This window comes from Diachasmimorpha longicaudata, chromosome 6, assembly GCF_034640455.1.
Source record: "Diachasmimorpha longicaudata isolate KC_UGA_2023 chromosome 6, iyDiaLong2, whole genome shotgun sequence".
Taxonomy (NCBI): Eukaryota; Metazoa; Arthropoda; class Insecta; order Hymenoptera; family Braconidae; genus Diachasmimorpha; species Diachasmimorpha longicaudata.
In genome coordinates, this window is record NC_087230.1 from 6,418,090 (window position 1) to 6,431,939 (window position 13,850).

The 13,850-nt window shown below is 40.8% G+C and overlaps 3 protein-coding genes across 3 annotated transcripts in view; 2 read left to right on the forward strand and 1 right to left on the reverse strand.

Moving 5' to 3' along the window:
* Positions 1-5,616: 5,616 nt before the first annotated feature.
* Positions 5,617-9,562, forward strand: LOC135164125 (vesicular integral-membrane protein VIP36). The gene is made up of 6 exons (XM_064124207.1): positions 5,617-5,969; positions 6,203-6,318; positions 6,390-6,587; positions 7,100-7,262; positions 8,043-8,209; positions 8,470-9,562. Exons 1-6 carry the CDS (start codon positions 5,846-5,848, stop codon positions 8,683-8,685), a joined length of 984 nt encoding a protein of 327 aa, XP_063980277.1. The 5' UTR covers positions 5,617-5,845; the 3' UTR covers positions 8,686-9,562.
* A 109-nt stretch (positions 9,563-9,671) lies between these two features.
* On the reverse strand, positions 9,672-13,411 carry LOC135164121 (wolframin). Its single transcript, XM_064124202.1, has 3 exons — positions 13,217-13,411; positions 13,039-13,143; positions 9,672-12,740 (listed from the first exon to the last, which is right to left on the reverse strand). The coding sequence occupies exons 1-3, from the start codon at positions 13,272-13,274 to the stop codon at positions 10,354-10,356; spliced, it is 2,550 nt and encodes an 849-aa protein (XP_063980272.1). The 5' UTR covers positions 13,275-13,411; the 3' UTR covers positions 9,672-10,353.
* Positions 13,412-13,714: 303 nt separating this feature from the next.
* Positions 13,715-13,850, forward strand: part of LOC135164123 (dopamine receptor 1-like) — a 39,556-nt gene continuing 39,420 nt past the window's right edge. The window contains exon 1 of the mRNA XM_064124206.1: positions 13,715-13,767. The gene's annotated coding sequence lies outside the window, so the exon portion shown is untranslated. The remainder of the gene's footprint in view (positions 13,768-13,850) is intronic.

Genomic DNA, 13,850 nt, shown 5'->3' on the forward strand with positions numbered 1-13,850 from the left:
TAATTTTTAGTATCGTCTTAATTTGTTTTTGAGAAAAATTTGACGGGATAAATTTTGTATTTTAAAGAGCGGAACTCAGTCTTGAACATTTTTAGTACTCGGAGGGTTCTGCTTGTCATTGTCAATGAGAAATCTATTTCAATGCCAACGCAATTTCGGGGATAATTTTGGGGGATTTTATGGGTCACGGAGAAATGTTTGGTAATGATTACGTGATACTGGAAGCAAAATTTAATTTTCATTGTTGTGAGGATTATATAAACTCGGCCTGTAGATGAGGTGATGAATTATGTGAATTAGTGAGACACTCAGCTCTCTTTTTAATAAGTATATGTAAAGTCGCTAGAAAATTTCAGGCAAAACAATTCCCCTTCCGCAATTAATTCATAATTATTTTCTTCATGGAATGAATAATGAATCTTTGAAGAGGACTGAACGATTATGTAAATACGTGACAAGAGTGACAGGCCAGCTCTTCACGCCAATAAATAAATTACCAGAAATTCCACAAACGATATGATCTAGGATCGAATTAAAATTGACCCCAAAATTGAATTCCTCAATTGTGTTACTTTCTCCCAATTATCCCCAATTACACATCCCCCCAAATTATTATTTATATTCGAGAATCTCCCCAAAAACATAGTTGCCCAATGCAGCCCCACTCATTACAGGAGAAAACAATCTCTCGAATAAATTGCAGTGTCCAAGGCCGAAATCACTGGGTATGAACTTCTCGGTACATCATATTTCCTCTTCACGTTAAGCCGAATGCTCGAAACAATTTAATTTAATCCCCCGTGTTACCTTTTTTTTTCAGGTCAGAAGCAACAGACGGGCGGCAATATTTATCAGTATCGCGAGGGGGCCCCACGGAGACGGGGAGAGGAGGCCCAATTAAATGTAGCCGGATGAAGAATGCGATTCGTTCGTTCCGTTCTGGATATCTCTCTCCGCGAGGAGAAGCCACTTCGTTGAAATAAGTGCACAATGTATGTGGCTGTCAGGACGAATAAATTCAATGTTCTTTTTTATTTTCACTGCCTCCTCAATTTTTTTTCCTTCCTCTCGTTTCATTCGGACAGTCACGCAGAAGAATTGGGGATTTGTTTGAGTTCAGAGACACATAAAGTTCCTTCACCCCCTTCGTCGCGCGACGATGAGAAGCATCGCGGATGAAAAGAAAAAAAAAAGACAAATCAAAAGGAGAAATGATGGAAAGGCCCGGGGAGAAAGACCCACAGGGGCAAGGAGGGGGAGGGAGAGACGCGAGGGGGCCAGATGCGATCGTCAAAATGTCTCGCGTGCATCCGAGTAATTTAAAAAAGTAATCACTGTAATTGCAGGTTGTGGTGGTGGTCTTCAACTCAAGAGAAAACAAAATGAGAATAAAATAAAACTGAGAATGAGATGAGGCCATGTGGGTATCGCGTTGCCCGATTAGCGATATGATAGTTTGCAAATCGTTTCCACTCACGTAATACAGTGCAGGGAGTCCCACAACGCGCTGTGAATTTTCATTTTTTTTTTATTCTCTCCCTCCCTCGTGTCCTTTCCTTATCGCCACGGTTTTTCATTTCTTCCGAAGAAATGCTTAACAATGCCGAGTGCAAGTGAAAGTTTTTGTAAGGCCGTTCAAGCATCTGCCAGAAAGGACATTCACCCGCGTTGGCGCATAAAATGGCAATTTTTCTTTTTCTTTCTATCAATTTATTTATTTCCACTGGATTTCCAAATGCCTCGACCATTTTACCGATTTTATTGTGGTATTGATGACTCGTCAGTGTCTCGTAATTCAAGCCCATAGTCCGAACCGTTGCATCGATTCCTCCGCACACCGCTCGTAAATTAATGAAGTCTGTGTGTGACATGCCGCCTTGGGTGACCCCCCCTCCTCCCTACCTCCCTCCACCTCCCCCGCCTACTTCTCCTCGCGCTGTCCACGGGACACTTCCGGTAACTGGTATAGCATTCGAGATTCACTGGGCAATCACGAATGGCGGTTTGACACTTGAGAAGTGAATAGAGGGGAAGTACCAGCGGTGGAGTCGGGGTGGGATCATGTTGTTTGATTTTGGAATTAGTTTTTGGGGAAGAAAAATTTCTATTGAAAAACTATAAGAGACTGGGACAAGATCGTTAATTGAGATTATTATTTTATTGATTTAACAATATTCTGGTCAAGTTGGTAATGCAGTTTTGCGGATTTAAATGAAGAATTCTTGGAGGGAACACGACTCGAAAAATTTAAGTAGTTACAGACGTTCCGTTTCCCTTAAATGAATTTGGCAGCTGCTGCCTAGTGACAAATGGAAATTAATTTGATTGTTATCATCGAAACTAATGAATTTCTCTCCACATTAGAAAATTTCTCTCTCAGTCCATCGCTTCCCCCAATTTCGAGGCTCTGGGGCCTCGTTAAGGCCCGGACTTGGATAACACAATGCACGTCTCGTTAGCCATTTGGGGTAATCCCTCTGGTAACCGAAAATTCCCTGTCCCCGACATTTCGATGTAAAAACAATGGACCGAGGAAAAAAGGACAGATGAGGGCGAAAAAAATGTGGATGAAACGTACGTACAACTGGGTCATATACCTCAGTGCACCTTGATGGCCATTGCCCGACGCATGCCACAACTCGCTGATGCATTCGGCTCGATTTCTTCTCGCAATTATCCTCGCTCGCCTGCAAGTTCTCTGGGGCCACTTGGGTGCCCATTGGAAGGAGGTAGATATATCCCCCTTCATTTTTCACTCGTCTGTCGGTGGCTTCTTTGCCCAACGGAGCCAACGGCACGGCATGGCACGCTCGCCTTCCTCCTTTACTCCTTCCTCTCCCTCCCCCTCGCGACAGATTTTTTTTCTCTCCTCTCTCTCTCGCGGCTTTTTCTGCCCGTGTGAATGTCCTTCAGTTTTTTACTTACTTTGGGATTTTCGGGTCATACGTGGCTTGAATTTTCCCGATCGAAGGGTTAACAAATACAGTGGAAAAACTAGTCGTCGTAATTAAGACAATTTAGGGCCATTGTTTAAGATGTCTGGTTACAGACTTCATAATGATACTGCAATTGATGATAATTAATTACTGCCATAATTGTTTTCAGAAAATTTGATTATCGTCTTTGCAGACGCAGTCGATCTGCTGTGCAAATCAGGGGAAAAAGACCGCTCTGGTACGGCAAACCCTCCAGGTCGATATGAATTTTTTTTGCGGATGAACTTGTGGGAAAATTAGGTAAATTATGTGGATGAATGACATTTAATTTCATTTGTAATGGAAAAATATAATTTTATTATCGAAAAACAAATAAATACTGACCAGATATCTGTATCAGTGGCCTGTGTCAACGGCCTAAATCCTGACCCAGTCCAAATTCCAATCCGACTAAATACAATTTCATCAAACAATTTGTCATATTTTCAATCGATAATTCCGGAACAGTTAGTTATGATGTATCTGTGACAACATCCACCAAGAATGTGAAATATTTATTGTGGCTGCTATCTCCGAAAAAAAATCGAATGAACCAGTAATGATTAATCGTTCTGATTTTACATTTCCAATCGACATAAAATACCTGTTTATTTTCTTTTTTAATTTAATCGCCCTTCAAGTGCCCTAAAAATCTCATTATGTGGTTTATGTGTCCTGCGGTGCAGCCAATGTCCTCTTTCTCTCTGAGCCAAAACATATCGCCCCCTTCTTTATTTTTCATTCTTGACGGGGGTTTTGGTGGTTATTCGATAATCCTCAGTGGAGGATTATTGATGTGGTCGTCCACCCGGCCGATTAATCTCCCCTGGATTCTTTTCTCCAGACTGTTATGTATGAGATGAGGCTGCAGGGACTTCGTATATCTTCTCAATGAGAATATCGTGAGGTTTCAAGAGGGTGGGGCCGCAGAGGGGGAGGAGATGAGTCCGCGTGAGATTTTTTTCGCAACAAAGGAGCCAAGGAAATGACGCATGGGTGTATGCAAATAATATATTGATTTTTATTTCCTTGTCATGTGTCGGAAATGAAGATGGAGATACCGAGGATTACACGGGGAGAAATTATCAAAAAATTCCAGTCATGGCACTGGAAATTTGACTGAGTTGAACCCGTTTTCCCCTGAACAATTTTCGAAAACTTCCAAAAATTCATCTCAACAACATTCGGATTTTTTATAATTGAGGGATTAAAATTTTTTTCCAGTATTAGTTCGAGACTTTTTAAAAACAAATTTTCTCTGCAGATCGATTGCGGCAGATCTATAATTGCTTTTTGAAATATTAAATTGATTGGAATTGGAGAATTTTAAAGTGATGCATTTTGAAGGAGAGGGGGAACTATATGAAAAAATTATATAAATTTTTAAACTAAAAACATTACTACTACTTGTGGTGGGCCTGGGCGAGTCGGGACTGAAAATAAATCGCCTGGTGCGCTTTTACATTTTCACTGGGTCTAGACCGAACGCGGGGTGGGTCACGAACCCCAGGGTTCCGACAGACACCTTCCCCCGGGATAGATTATTCCGCTGCGCAAGTAGAGGTGACTGGGAAACTGGGGTATTTAAATAAAAAGGAAATTGAGGGATCTTGAGATCTGTTGCTCTCACATTTAACAGGTGGCAAGTACCTACTCCCATTTGAAAATTCAAATGACCCAGTTTATTGTCTAAATGTCAACGTGAAGGTATTCGAAATATCACGTGGACGTGATGGGCCATGAAATTCATAGAACGTCGACGAGTTGTAGAAAAAATGTTAATTATTGTAGGAAAATTAACATAAAATCAGAAATATTCTGGGAAGTGTTGAAAATGAAATTTTCTAGTTTTTTATTTAAAGAATGGGGATTTAAAAAAAAGGGTGATAGGGTAGGTGTAACTAGCGACCTCTGTGAGGTGTGGGAGAAACTCTCCTGCTTGTAGGGTAAGTGGCGGTGCAAATGGAAAAAAAAATTATGTACATAATTGTACATTGTTAATACATCATTATACATGCATTGATTTTATTTATCGCCCGTAGATAATTAATAATCATCATTTTAACGTCACCCATTATGTTGGCCAGAAAAAAAAAAAATCAACTTTTTCAATCCACTATAACTAGTTTTGTCAAAAATTATTTGTAGATTGTTTGGTCATTTGTACATACCCCAGTCATCGAATACAATCAAATAAAAAGTCTGATTACACCCCATTAGAATTTATTATCGACGGTGACGCCTCTCACTGCGGGGCCAGTACATGGGCTGATGCCCATGTGAATACTAACCCCGAGGGTGAGAGGCGCCACCGTCGATAATAAAATTAGAGTGGGGAGTAATCACAATTGTTATTTGATTTTTCGGATGATTAGGGTATTTACAAATGAACAAACCTTTATATTTGTTATCTACAAACGATTCCCTATAAACCTAGCTACAGTTCAATTTAAAAAGTTGATTTTTCATTGTTTTCGGCCAACATCATCAGTGAAATTAAAATGTCTGGTATCAATTATCCATGAAGCTACAAACAAAATGAATTGATGTACAATGATGCACTAATTATACACAATTACGTACATTAGTTATTTTTTCCGTTTACACTTTCTTCCTGGCTAAGTACATTGTGGTCCCCATTAAGGTCGCCTGTCTACGCGTAACTCACCGATTAGCATTTCAATTCGTGATTGTTCGATAAGTGGTGGCGTTTTCACCCAAGAAATTTTGGTAGAATAAATTTGAATGATAGACTGGAGGATACGTGCGTGCACACTGGGGAGACAGAAAAAGCGAGACTGATTCCCACGTCGAGACGTCATATTTTGTTTTCCTCATATGCCTGTGGAAGTTGTGAATAACACAGAAAAATGCGTTTTTCATCGTTTTATGTGGTGATTCTCGGTATTCTTGGAGCCGTGGGAGCTGAATCGGCCGAATGGAACACCAAAGACTTCATGAAAAGGGAGCATTCCCTCATCAGGCCCTATCAAGGTAAGTTTTATCCAGGATTCAACGACGTATCTCTGATTGTTCCACCAAAATGCCTACCAAACACATATCAGTGTTTTGGAGGTTAGGAGCGTTCCAAAAACTGGCTTACGTGGCTTTGTCCTGCTATTAGACTAGCCACGACTAGGGTTCCATAACTCATGATCCCTTGTGACCTTTCATTCGTCACTGCATCGTAAAATGATTGCATTTACGTTCCTTATCGCTTCTTGCAGGCATGGGAATGACCATACCCTCCTGGGACTTTATGGGAAGCACTATGGTGACCAATGACTACATCAGACTCACAGCAGACTTGCAGAGCCAACAGGGAGCCCTGTGGAACTCGGTGGTAGGTTATTGGGGATGAATGAAACCCCTCAAGGGTCGCCGGACACTTTTTTCATCCGAATTTTTTTTCAGCCGTGTAATGTTCGCAACTGGGAGGTACAGATCCATTTCAAAGTCCATGGAAAGGGTCGGGACCTCTATGGGGATGGTTTCGCGATATGGTATGCAAAGGATAAAATGCAGACTGGACCTGTTTTTGGAAATCAGGACTTTTTCCAGGGGCTGGCGGTGATTTTGGACACTTACAGCAACCATAACGGACCTCACAATGTATGTTATTATTTTTTCATTATTCATTCAGAGATGTAATAGATCATAATGAATGTGTACATCTCATTGAACATTTGTAATAGAAAGAGACGACTGAAAACAAGATAACTGATTTTTTTTATGGTGAGTGTTATCCACTTGCTGAGGAAATGGAACCATTATTTTTTCGTGCTAATTGATTGGATATTTATAAAAATTACGTGAAGGTTATTCTGTCCAGTTAATTTTGGAAATATTCAACCAAATCTTACGTTGTAAAGAATTAACTTTTCCAAAGACCTCTCAGAATTTCCTCAGCAACGTTGGAAAATCTCATTACTTCAGTGATTTATAACGGTGCGGGGCCTTTTATTCAATACCGTATGAGTAGCTAGAAAAGGCTATCCCGCTCTAATCATGTTCACAAAAATTGTAAGAATTTCCTTTCAATTCCAAGGCATTTTAAGAATGCTGATCGTCTAATGAGATTGCTTCATCGCGTTACTGATTCGCATTTATGTTCCCATTTGCAGCATCAGCATCCCTATATCTCAGCAATGGTGAACAACGGTTCTCTCCATTACGACCACGACAGGGACGGCACCCACACACAATTAGCCGGATGTGAAGCGAAATTCCGGAATCTTGACCATGATACGCACATTGCTATGCGATACGAGGGGGATACACTCAGTGGTAAGCAATGAAAAACATTGATCTATTGTATTCGTAGGGTAAATATTGATTGCAATGTCGTGGATTGATAATTAGTCGTGCCTGGAAGGCATGACGGCAAGCCGAATAGAAAGAAATTAATTTCCTTATTTTAGAGTTATTCACTTCATTTCATTTTTAATTTTGCCTTTCATTCCTGACTTTTATTAATTGAACAGAAATGATTTTAAAAAATGGTTCATTCGAAATTCTACAGGTGCATTGAAAAATTTACTGACGTCCGATCATAAGAATAAAAAAATTACGTGTCTACATAAAAAATAATTTTATGAGTGAATTAATAAATCAATCCCGCGACCTTTCTATATTATCAGCTGGCAATCGCCTTGAAAAGTAAATAATATCCTAAATTCATCTTGCCCGAATTTTCCTAAATCGCAATTCACAGGTGAGGAATATTAAACAAAAATAACCAGCAGCATAAATTAATTTCCAAATTGAAAGGAAGAGAAAATATGAGAAACGGATGACCCCACTAATAACCCAGTAACACCGGTGTCGTTCAAAAAAATTATGACTCTGAGAAAATGAATTCTATTCACGGTTCTTAAGTCCAGGTGGCTCGTTAACTCCTCTCGCTATCGTTAAATTCTTAATAGGTTTTAATCAGCTGATTAATTGGCAGAACAGCTGTGAGACAGCCTCGATATTATTTGATGGGCCATCAAAACTTGAGTTATTCATGTTTATCGTTGTTGGAATTGTCCGGGGTTTAGTGACATGCAATTTTCGTGATTTCAGTATCAACAGACATTGATAATAAAGCGACTTGGAAGCCATGTTTCACGGTCAGTGGTCTTAAATTACCGACTGGATATTACTTTGGTGTGACAGCCACAACTGGGGACCTCTCTGATAATCATGATATAGTTTCTATTCGTTTGTTCGAGTTGGATTTACCAAACGATGTGAGTATAATTACTTTCAAATAAATGTGTAGAACAAAATTTTGAATCAAATTTTTAAACATTCTTCTCTATTAAACATCAGAATTGGTATTATATTCGTCCTATTTTCTTTTCAAAGAATGCTTTCCTTCAAAAATTTTTCTAATGAAACTTGACCATATTCATTTGTCTGACATTAAATTTATCATCACGTACTTCTAAATTGGCATTGTGGACACCGACACAGACTTGAAAATTTAATTTTCTGACTTTCCCCTTAGCCAAAAGACACAGAAGACAGGTCCAACATAATCCCCTCAGCAACGTTCTTCGAGTCCCCGAGGGATCACGTAGACGATCCAAAGCCCTCGTCCCTCAGTGGAATAAAAATATTCTTGCTGATGTTGGTTGCTGCACTGGCTCTCATCGCCTGCGTTATTATCGGAGTTATGTTCTACCAGAAGCACCAGGAAAACAGTCGAAAAAGATTCTACTGATGATTCAATAATCCATTTATCCGACAAAATCACTGATCGATAGTTATGACATTTTTTCGAAATTACCCGCATGCGAATGAGTGAATGTATGAATTGTTTGTTTGTCGAGTTATTAATTTTAGATATTGAGAGGATCTACAGACTCAGCTAACTGAATGTAGATAAACTCAGTGAATGTGTAAAATATTTAAACGTGAAATCTTTTGTAATTCCTCTCATCCGGGCTTTCTCAGTAATCTGATGTGTCATAAAATAATTAAATGCATAATTGAGTGCAAAAACCTGGGCTCTTCCTTTCCTTCAACGCCCACTGGAAATTATAAGATTTTTTTTGTAGTCCGTGGTTTACAAGTAGTTCAGCATCTAGGGAAGTCATTAGATTTTAATTAATACTCCTCTGGTGTCCGGTGATAAAAATCATCACACGAGGTGACACTCGCAATTTTATTTTTTTATGTTTGAGGAATTAGACTAAACGAAGCTATTACCAAGTAATCAATTTCCATTGGTTCTGCTCCAATTGCTATCCATCGATTTTATCTTTTTATTTATAAAAATGAATTAACTATGAGTAATCCATATCAGTCACGTCAGGTACATCGATGAAGCATAAACACCGATTTTATATTTGTAAAAGTGTAAATAAACTAAAATCAATTCTCCGTCTGATAATAATGATGGGAGATACTGACTGATTTGAGGATTTTACCTCTTCGACTCATCCCGGAAGCAATAAACTTTTAAAAATAGCCACGAGATATGTGAATCAGTTAAGTGACCGATGTATATTATTATACAAATATAAATAAAGCGTAATGCCTGTACAAATGTTTTATCGATCGAAATGCCAAATAAACGATTATTCAAGAACGAAAAATGTGTGTAATTGGTGTTGTGTTGGTGCATAGATATTCTTCGAAACCTGTTTTCAAATTGCAAAAGTACTTTGAAATATCACCAAAATAATTACGAATGAAAAGAGGCAATTGTTCGAAATGAAAATATATTTCGTGAATATAAAAATAATCCTTCATTTACAAATGTCATGTGATTTCGAAATAAACCGTAATCAATAGTTACATCAGACTGCACTAAAGTTTTCACTGAAATTTTCACCTAAAAATAATAAAAAATATATGACTAATTCTTAGACTCTTGACTCAATCACGAGATCTAAGATTGGCACATCGAAATGGTTTTCTACGTTGGATCGAAAATCCACTTGGGATTACCAGCGGGAAAAATAATACTATTTTTATTCACTTAACTCTCCCATTCTTACAAGGCACATTCGACTCTGGAATGAATTTTTCAACTTTACTCATGTCAATTCATTAATCCAGACAGCTACATAAACATCGATAGCACCTAGTTTTTTTCATCTTTTTTTATAAACTAATTACAAGTAAGAAAAATATTTTACGCACATACTATGAACATGTGCCAATCTAGTGAGGTACTGGATGATTAATTAAGTAATTAAGGGTGATGTGTGTCATGCTACAGGGGAGATAGCTCACAACGACAATACATGATCTACATTGAATAGGAGAGATTTCCTGCATTAAAATCGAGTTTCGATAAATGACATTTTACGGAAAAAATTCAGAGTTGTTAATTTGTTAGATGTACTTTTCCCGATTTCTTCCGACATCACTAATGTCTCCATCACTTGAAAACGACTAAAGGATTCAATACGAAATTCAAAACAGTCTTGATCCCGAGAACAAATGTCCGAGTAACGACCCCAATAGAGATCCTGCTCCCCCTCTCTCGTTTGGTCGCTTGAAGATGAATCACATGACAAGCACTGCAGGAGACCTCCTCGAGTCTAACCCGAGGTTTGGCTCCCCCTAGTAACGCCTCCCCCTCTGCCCCGTCATTCGAGAGGGTCCCAGAGAACTGTATCTTATCTCCAGGATAAATATTCAAACTGAAATTCATAAACGAGTGATCGGCCTGGAGAACGATCTCTGCATTGCTTCCCCAGAGTCCATTCTTCATCTTCACATAGATCTCGAAGTGGTATCGGTTCCAGTTGGTAACCAGGCACTTCCTGGCCTGCGTCTTTCTGATCATATCGCAGGTGCTCTTGTTGATATCCCCCCCTCGACAGAGATGCTCACCTACCGGTTCTCCGAAGACGCAACTGAGTCTGTCCTCGATGCCCTCAGGGAGCCTCCTCAGCAGCCCAGCAATGCTGTTCTCAACAGTCTTCACCCTCACATTGGTAACATATCCCTCCCAGGAGACATTGATGCCCTCCAGCTGTGCACACTGCACCTGCACCTGAGCCTTTGACGAAAGTTCTTCCCAGGCGGGCTGATGACAGTGATTCTGGTACTGCTCCCACGTGAGCATGGATGCCCCAGGAATCCCCGCAATCCCCTCACTGCTCTCCATACTCTTATACTCAAGGATGACAGGCCAACAGAGAAAAATTCCAGCAAGAGCCCCCAGAAACACCTGAACGTACGTGATGATCCAATTGAACCTGGAGCCCCTGATTTTCTTCAGGTACCATGCAGCAAAGAACGGTAGCCCCCCCACAGCCACAGTAATTCCAACTTTCATGGCAACATCACTGTCCGACAGATACCTGGCAGCAGCTACAATGGGCAGAAGAACCGAAGCAAGTCCAGCGATGGGTAAAAAGAGAACCATTCCAACAAGTGCCAAAGCCCCCCTGATCAATCCATACCAAGTGGCTCCTTGAGAGCTCAGAATGGCGATCTGCCACCAGCTGAGGGTGACGCAGTGGGGTATGAGTGTCCTGTAAGTGCCTTTCCAACTGTCCCTCCCCGCCATCTTAGCAAAGACTCCAGGAATCAGGAGGTAAAAAACAGCCCGGAAATTCAAGCAGAATTCAATGCCATTTCCAACGACGTAGGAAGCAAACGTGGGAACCCTTATGTCGAGGAATCTCCAGGTCTGAGCGACGACTATGTCAGTTTCGTATGGATACTTAGCGAGTACATGTACAGCAAAGCTGATGAGCGCCAGAAAGTCTGGAAGCTTCGATGAGTCCTTCCAACCGAAGTTGTAAAGAGTTGCCAAAGTGAGAACAAAAGCGATGATCGTAAATTCAGATTGGGGAGTCCACTGGTGTGCGATAATGGGGTAGATCATAAGATTCACCAAAAGGGCGAGGAAAAAGTGGCCATAGGGTTTGAGATTATTCCTGCAGAACTGATACTCAGCCTCATCAGCATTGAGATTTCCCCCTGAGTAGCTGATGAAGAGACCAGACCAGTTACGAAAATCGTGGAGTTCACGTTTGCTCTGGAGCATCTGAAATGTCGCCACCACCATGACGATGAACGAGAGGTAGTAGATGATCATTGGCACAAAGAGGACTAGACTCTCAGTACCGAAGAGAGAGTAAATGATGAGGAGAATTAGGGTCTGGAGGTTAGAGGTGAAGAAGGACTTAGCGTACGTTCCACCGCGTCTTCCAATTCTCTCGACAATCCACTCCCAAAGCCACTTGAGGGATTCCAGGGGGTGGACAAATGGTCGCTGTAGTAATGGCACATTCTCAAGCTCCATCCGAGTCTGGTTCACCAGGCAGAGAGCTCTTGACACTGTCGGGAGCAGGCCACGGGCGTAGCTGGTCGCTGCGGAGACGAGTGCTGCTTCAGTTATCTTTTCACCCTGATGATCAAAGCTCTCGGGATACTCCAGTGATTTGTGGCTTGTCTCGTCGCCTCCGCTGCTCTCGGAGGTGCCCTCAGAGTGGAGGGAGTCCTCGTCGGAATCCCTTCGTTGCCTGTCACGGATTGCACGCAATTGCCGCCTCAGCTGGTCCATCGTGACAAAGTCCTCACCGTTTGAGAGACTCGAGAATAATTCACGCGCCGCACGTCTCGCGAGCTTCTCATCCTGCGGCATCTCGAGGCAACTCTTTGCGTCGTAGTAGTTGTGCTCGGTTATCCCGTGACCTGTTTCCAGGCATTTTTTAAGGATTTCCGTTGCCTCAATGTTGCCCTGCTCGGAGGCCTTTGTGAGCCAGTACACACCGAGCTTTGCGTTCTCCTCTTTGTCTACGTCGCGCTCTTGAAGGGAAAGTGACTATGGTAATATTATTTTTTTATCAGTAACTATTTGAATTATTAGTAAAGAGGCTCTTTTATTTTGTTTGATATCTATAACGAGAACAAATAAATTATACTTTTCATAAAAAATAATGTGTTCTGCTCAGCACTCACATAAGTCATTGACGTTCCCTGTCATTCAGTAAACTAAATTCACGGTGACATTGACTTTTGTCACTTGTTTTCGTAATTAACTATCAAATTTATAGTGTAGTTCATTCATTTATTGTGTAGCTTTACTGCTACTGGATCTACATACCGCTGCGTTCCTCCAGCAGTCGTTTTCCGAGGACAACTTGAGACTCCGCACAACCATCCTCGGCGAGTTGAGACCTCAAGCCTCTGAGAGAGCCCCTGGGTCCGTCTAATCAGAAAATCGTTGTGAAAAAGTGGAAAATTATTGTGATTAGGCATTTTGCAAACAGGGGTATACTCACCATGAGAGAACCACTGTTTTCGCACGGTTTTACCGGACAATGGCACGACTCCTGCCATTTCCAAGTGTCAATTCATGCAACACTCGTGAAAAACTTCATTCGGGGATTTCTGAATGATTCGAAGTAAATCAGGGGACAATTGCCAGCGACAAGTGTCAATCGAATCTCAAAGGTAATGGTATTACTGAGAGGTTATTCATCTCGGGGGCTAGTGTTGTGATCAATAGTGTGGAAACTCCCCGAGAGAGGGTGATAGGAGGCAGTGTCGAAGCGTGGGGACGCCTATTGATGCTTCAAAAATCATTTCAGTTTCAACTGATGCATCTACGCTTCCTGCAAATTGCAGTAACAAAAACCAATATTCGATTAATCACTCGTTGGGATTTATGTCCGTGGACTAGCACTATGGGGAAATCAAGCGGAAAATCTATTCCATGTTGGATAGGAATTTATTACTGGATAGCTTTATAGCCTCAATTGTACGTAAATAATTTCTAGTGAAAAGAGACGTTTGGAAAAATCGGAACGTCAACGAAGATTTGACTCCTCAGGTATGTGAAAAATAATAGTTTTGTCTTTTTATTTATTGCGACGGTTTTATTGGGGCTTCGGGAATGACTTGAAAAGGAATACC

What these genes read in the sequence shown, in the direction of transcription:
- LOC135164125 (XM_064124207.1), top strand. Translation starts at nt 5,846, where the DNA reads ATGCGTTTTTCATCGTTTTATGTGGTGATTCTCGGTATTCTTGGAGCC. An exon ending in GAGCCCTGTGGAACTCGGTG is followed by an intron (nt 6,319 to 6,389) that starts GTAGGTTATTGG and finishes ATTTTTTTTCAG; the next exon opens with CCGTGTAATGTTCGCAACTG. An exon ending in AGTTGGATTTACCAAACGAT is followed by an intron (nt 8,210 to 8,469) that starts GTGAGTATAATT and finishes CTTTCCCCTTAG; the next exon opens with CCAAAAGACACAGAAGACAG.
- LOC135164121 (XM_064124202.1), bottom strand. Translation starts at nt 13,274, where the DNA reads ATGGCAGGAGTCGTGCCATTGTCCGGTAAAACCGTGCGAAAACAGTGG. An exon ending in AAAACAGTGGTTCTCTCATG is followed by an intron (nt 13,144 to 13,216) that starts GTGAGTATACCC and finishes TTTTCTGATTAG; the next exon opens with ACGGACCCAGGGGCTCTCTC. An exon ending in ACTGCTGGAGGAACGCAGCG is followed by an intron (nt 12,741 to 13,038) that starts GTATGTAGATCC and finishes TTTCCCTTCAAG; the next exon opens with AGCGCGACGTAGACAAAGAG.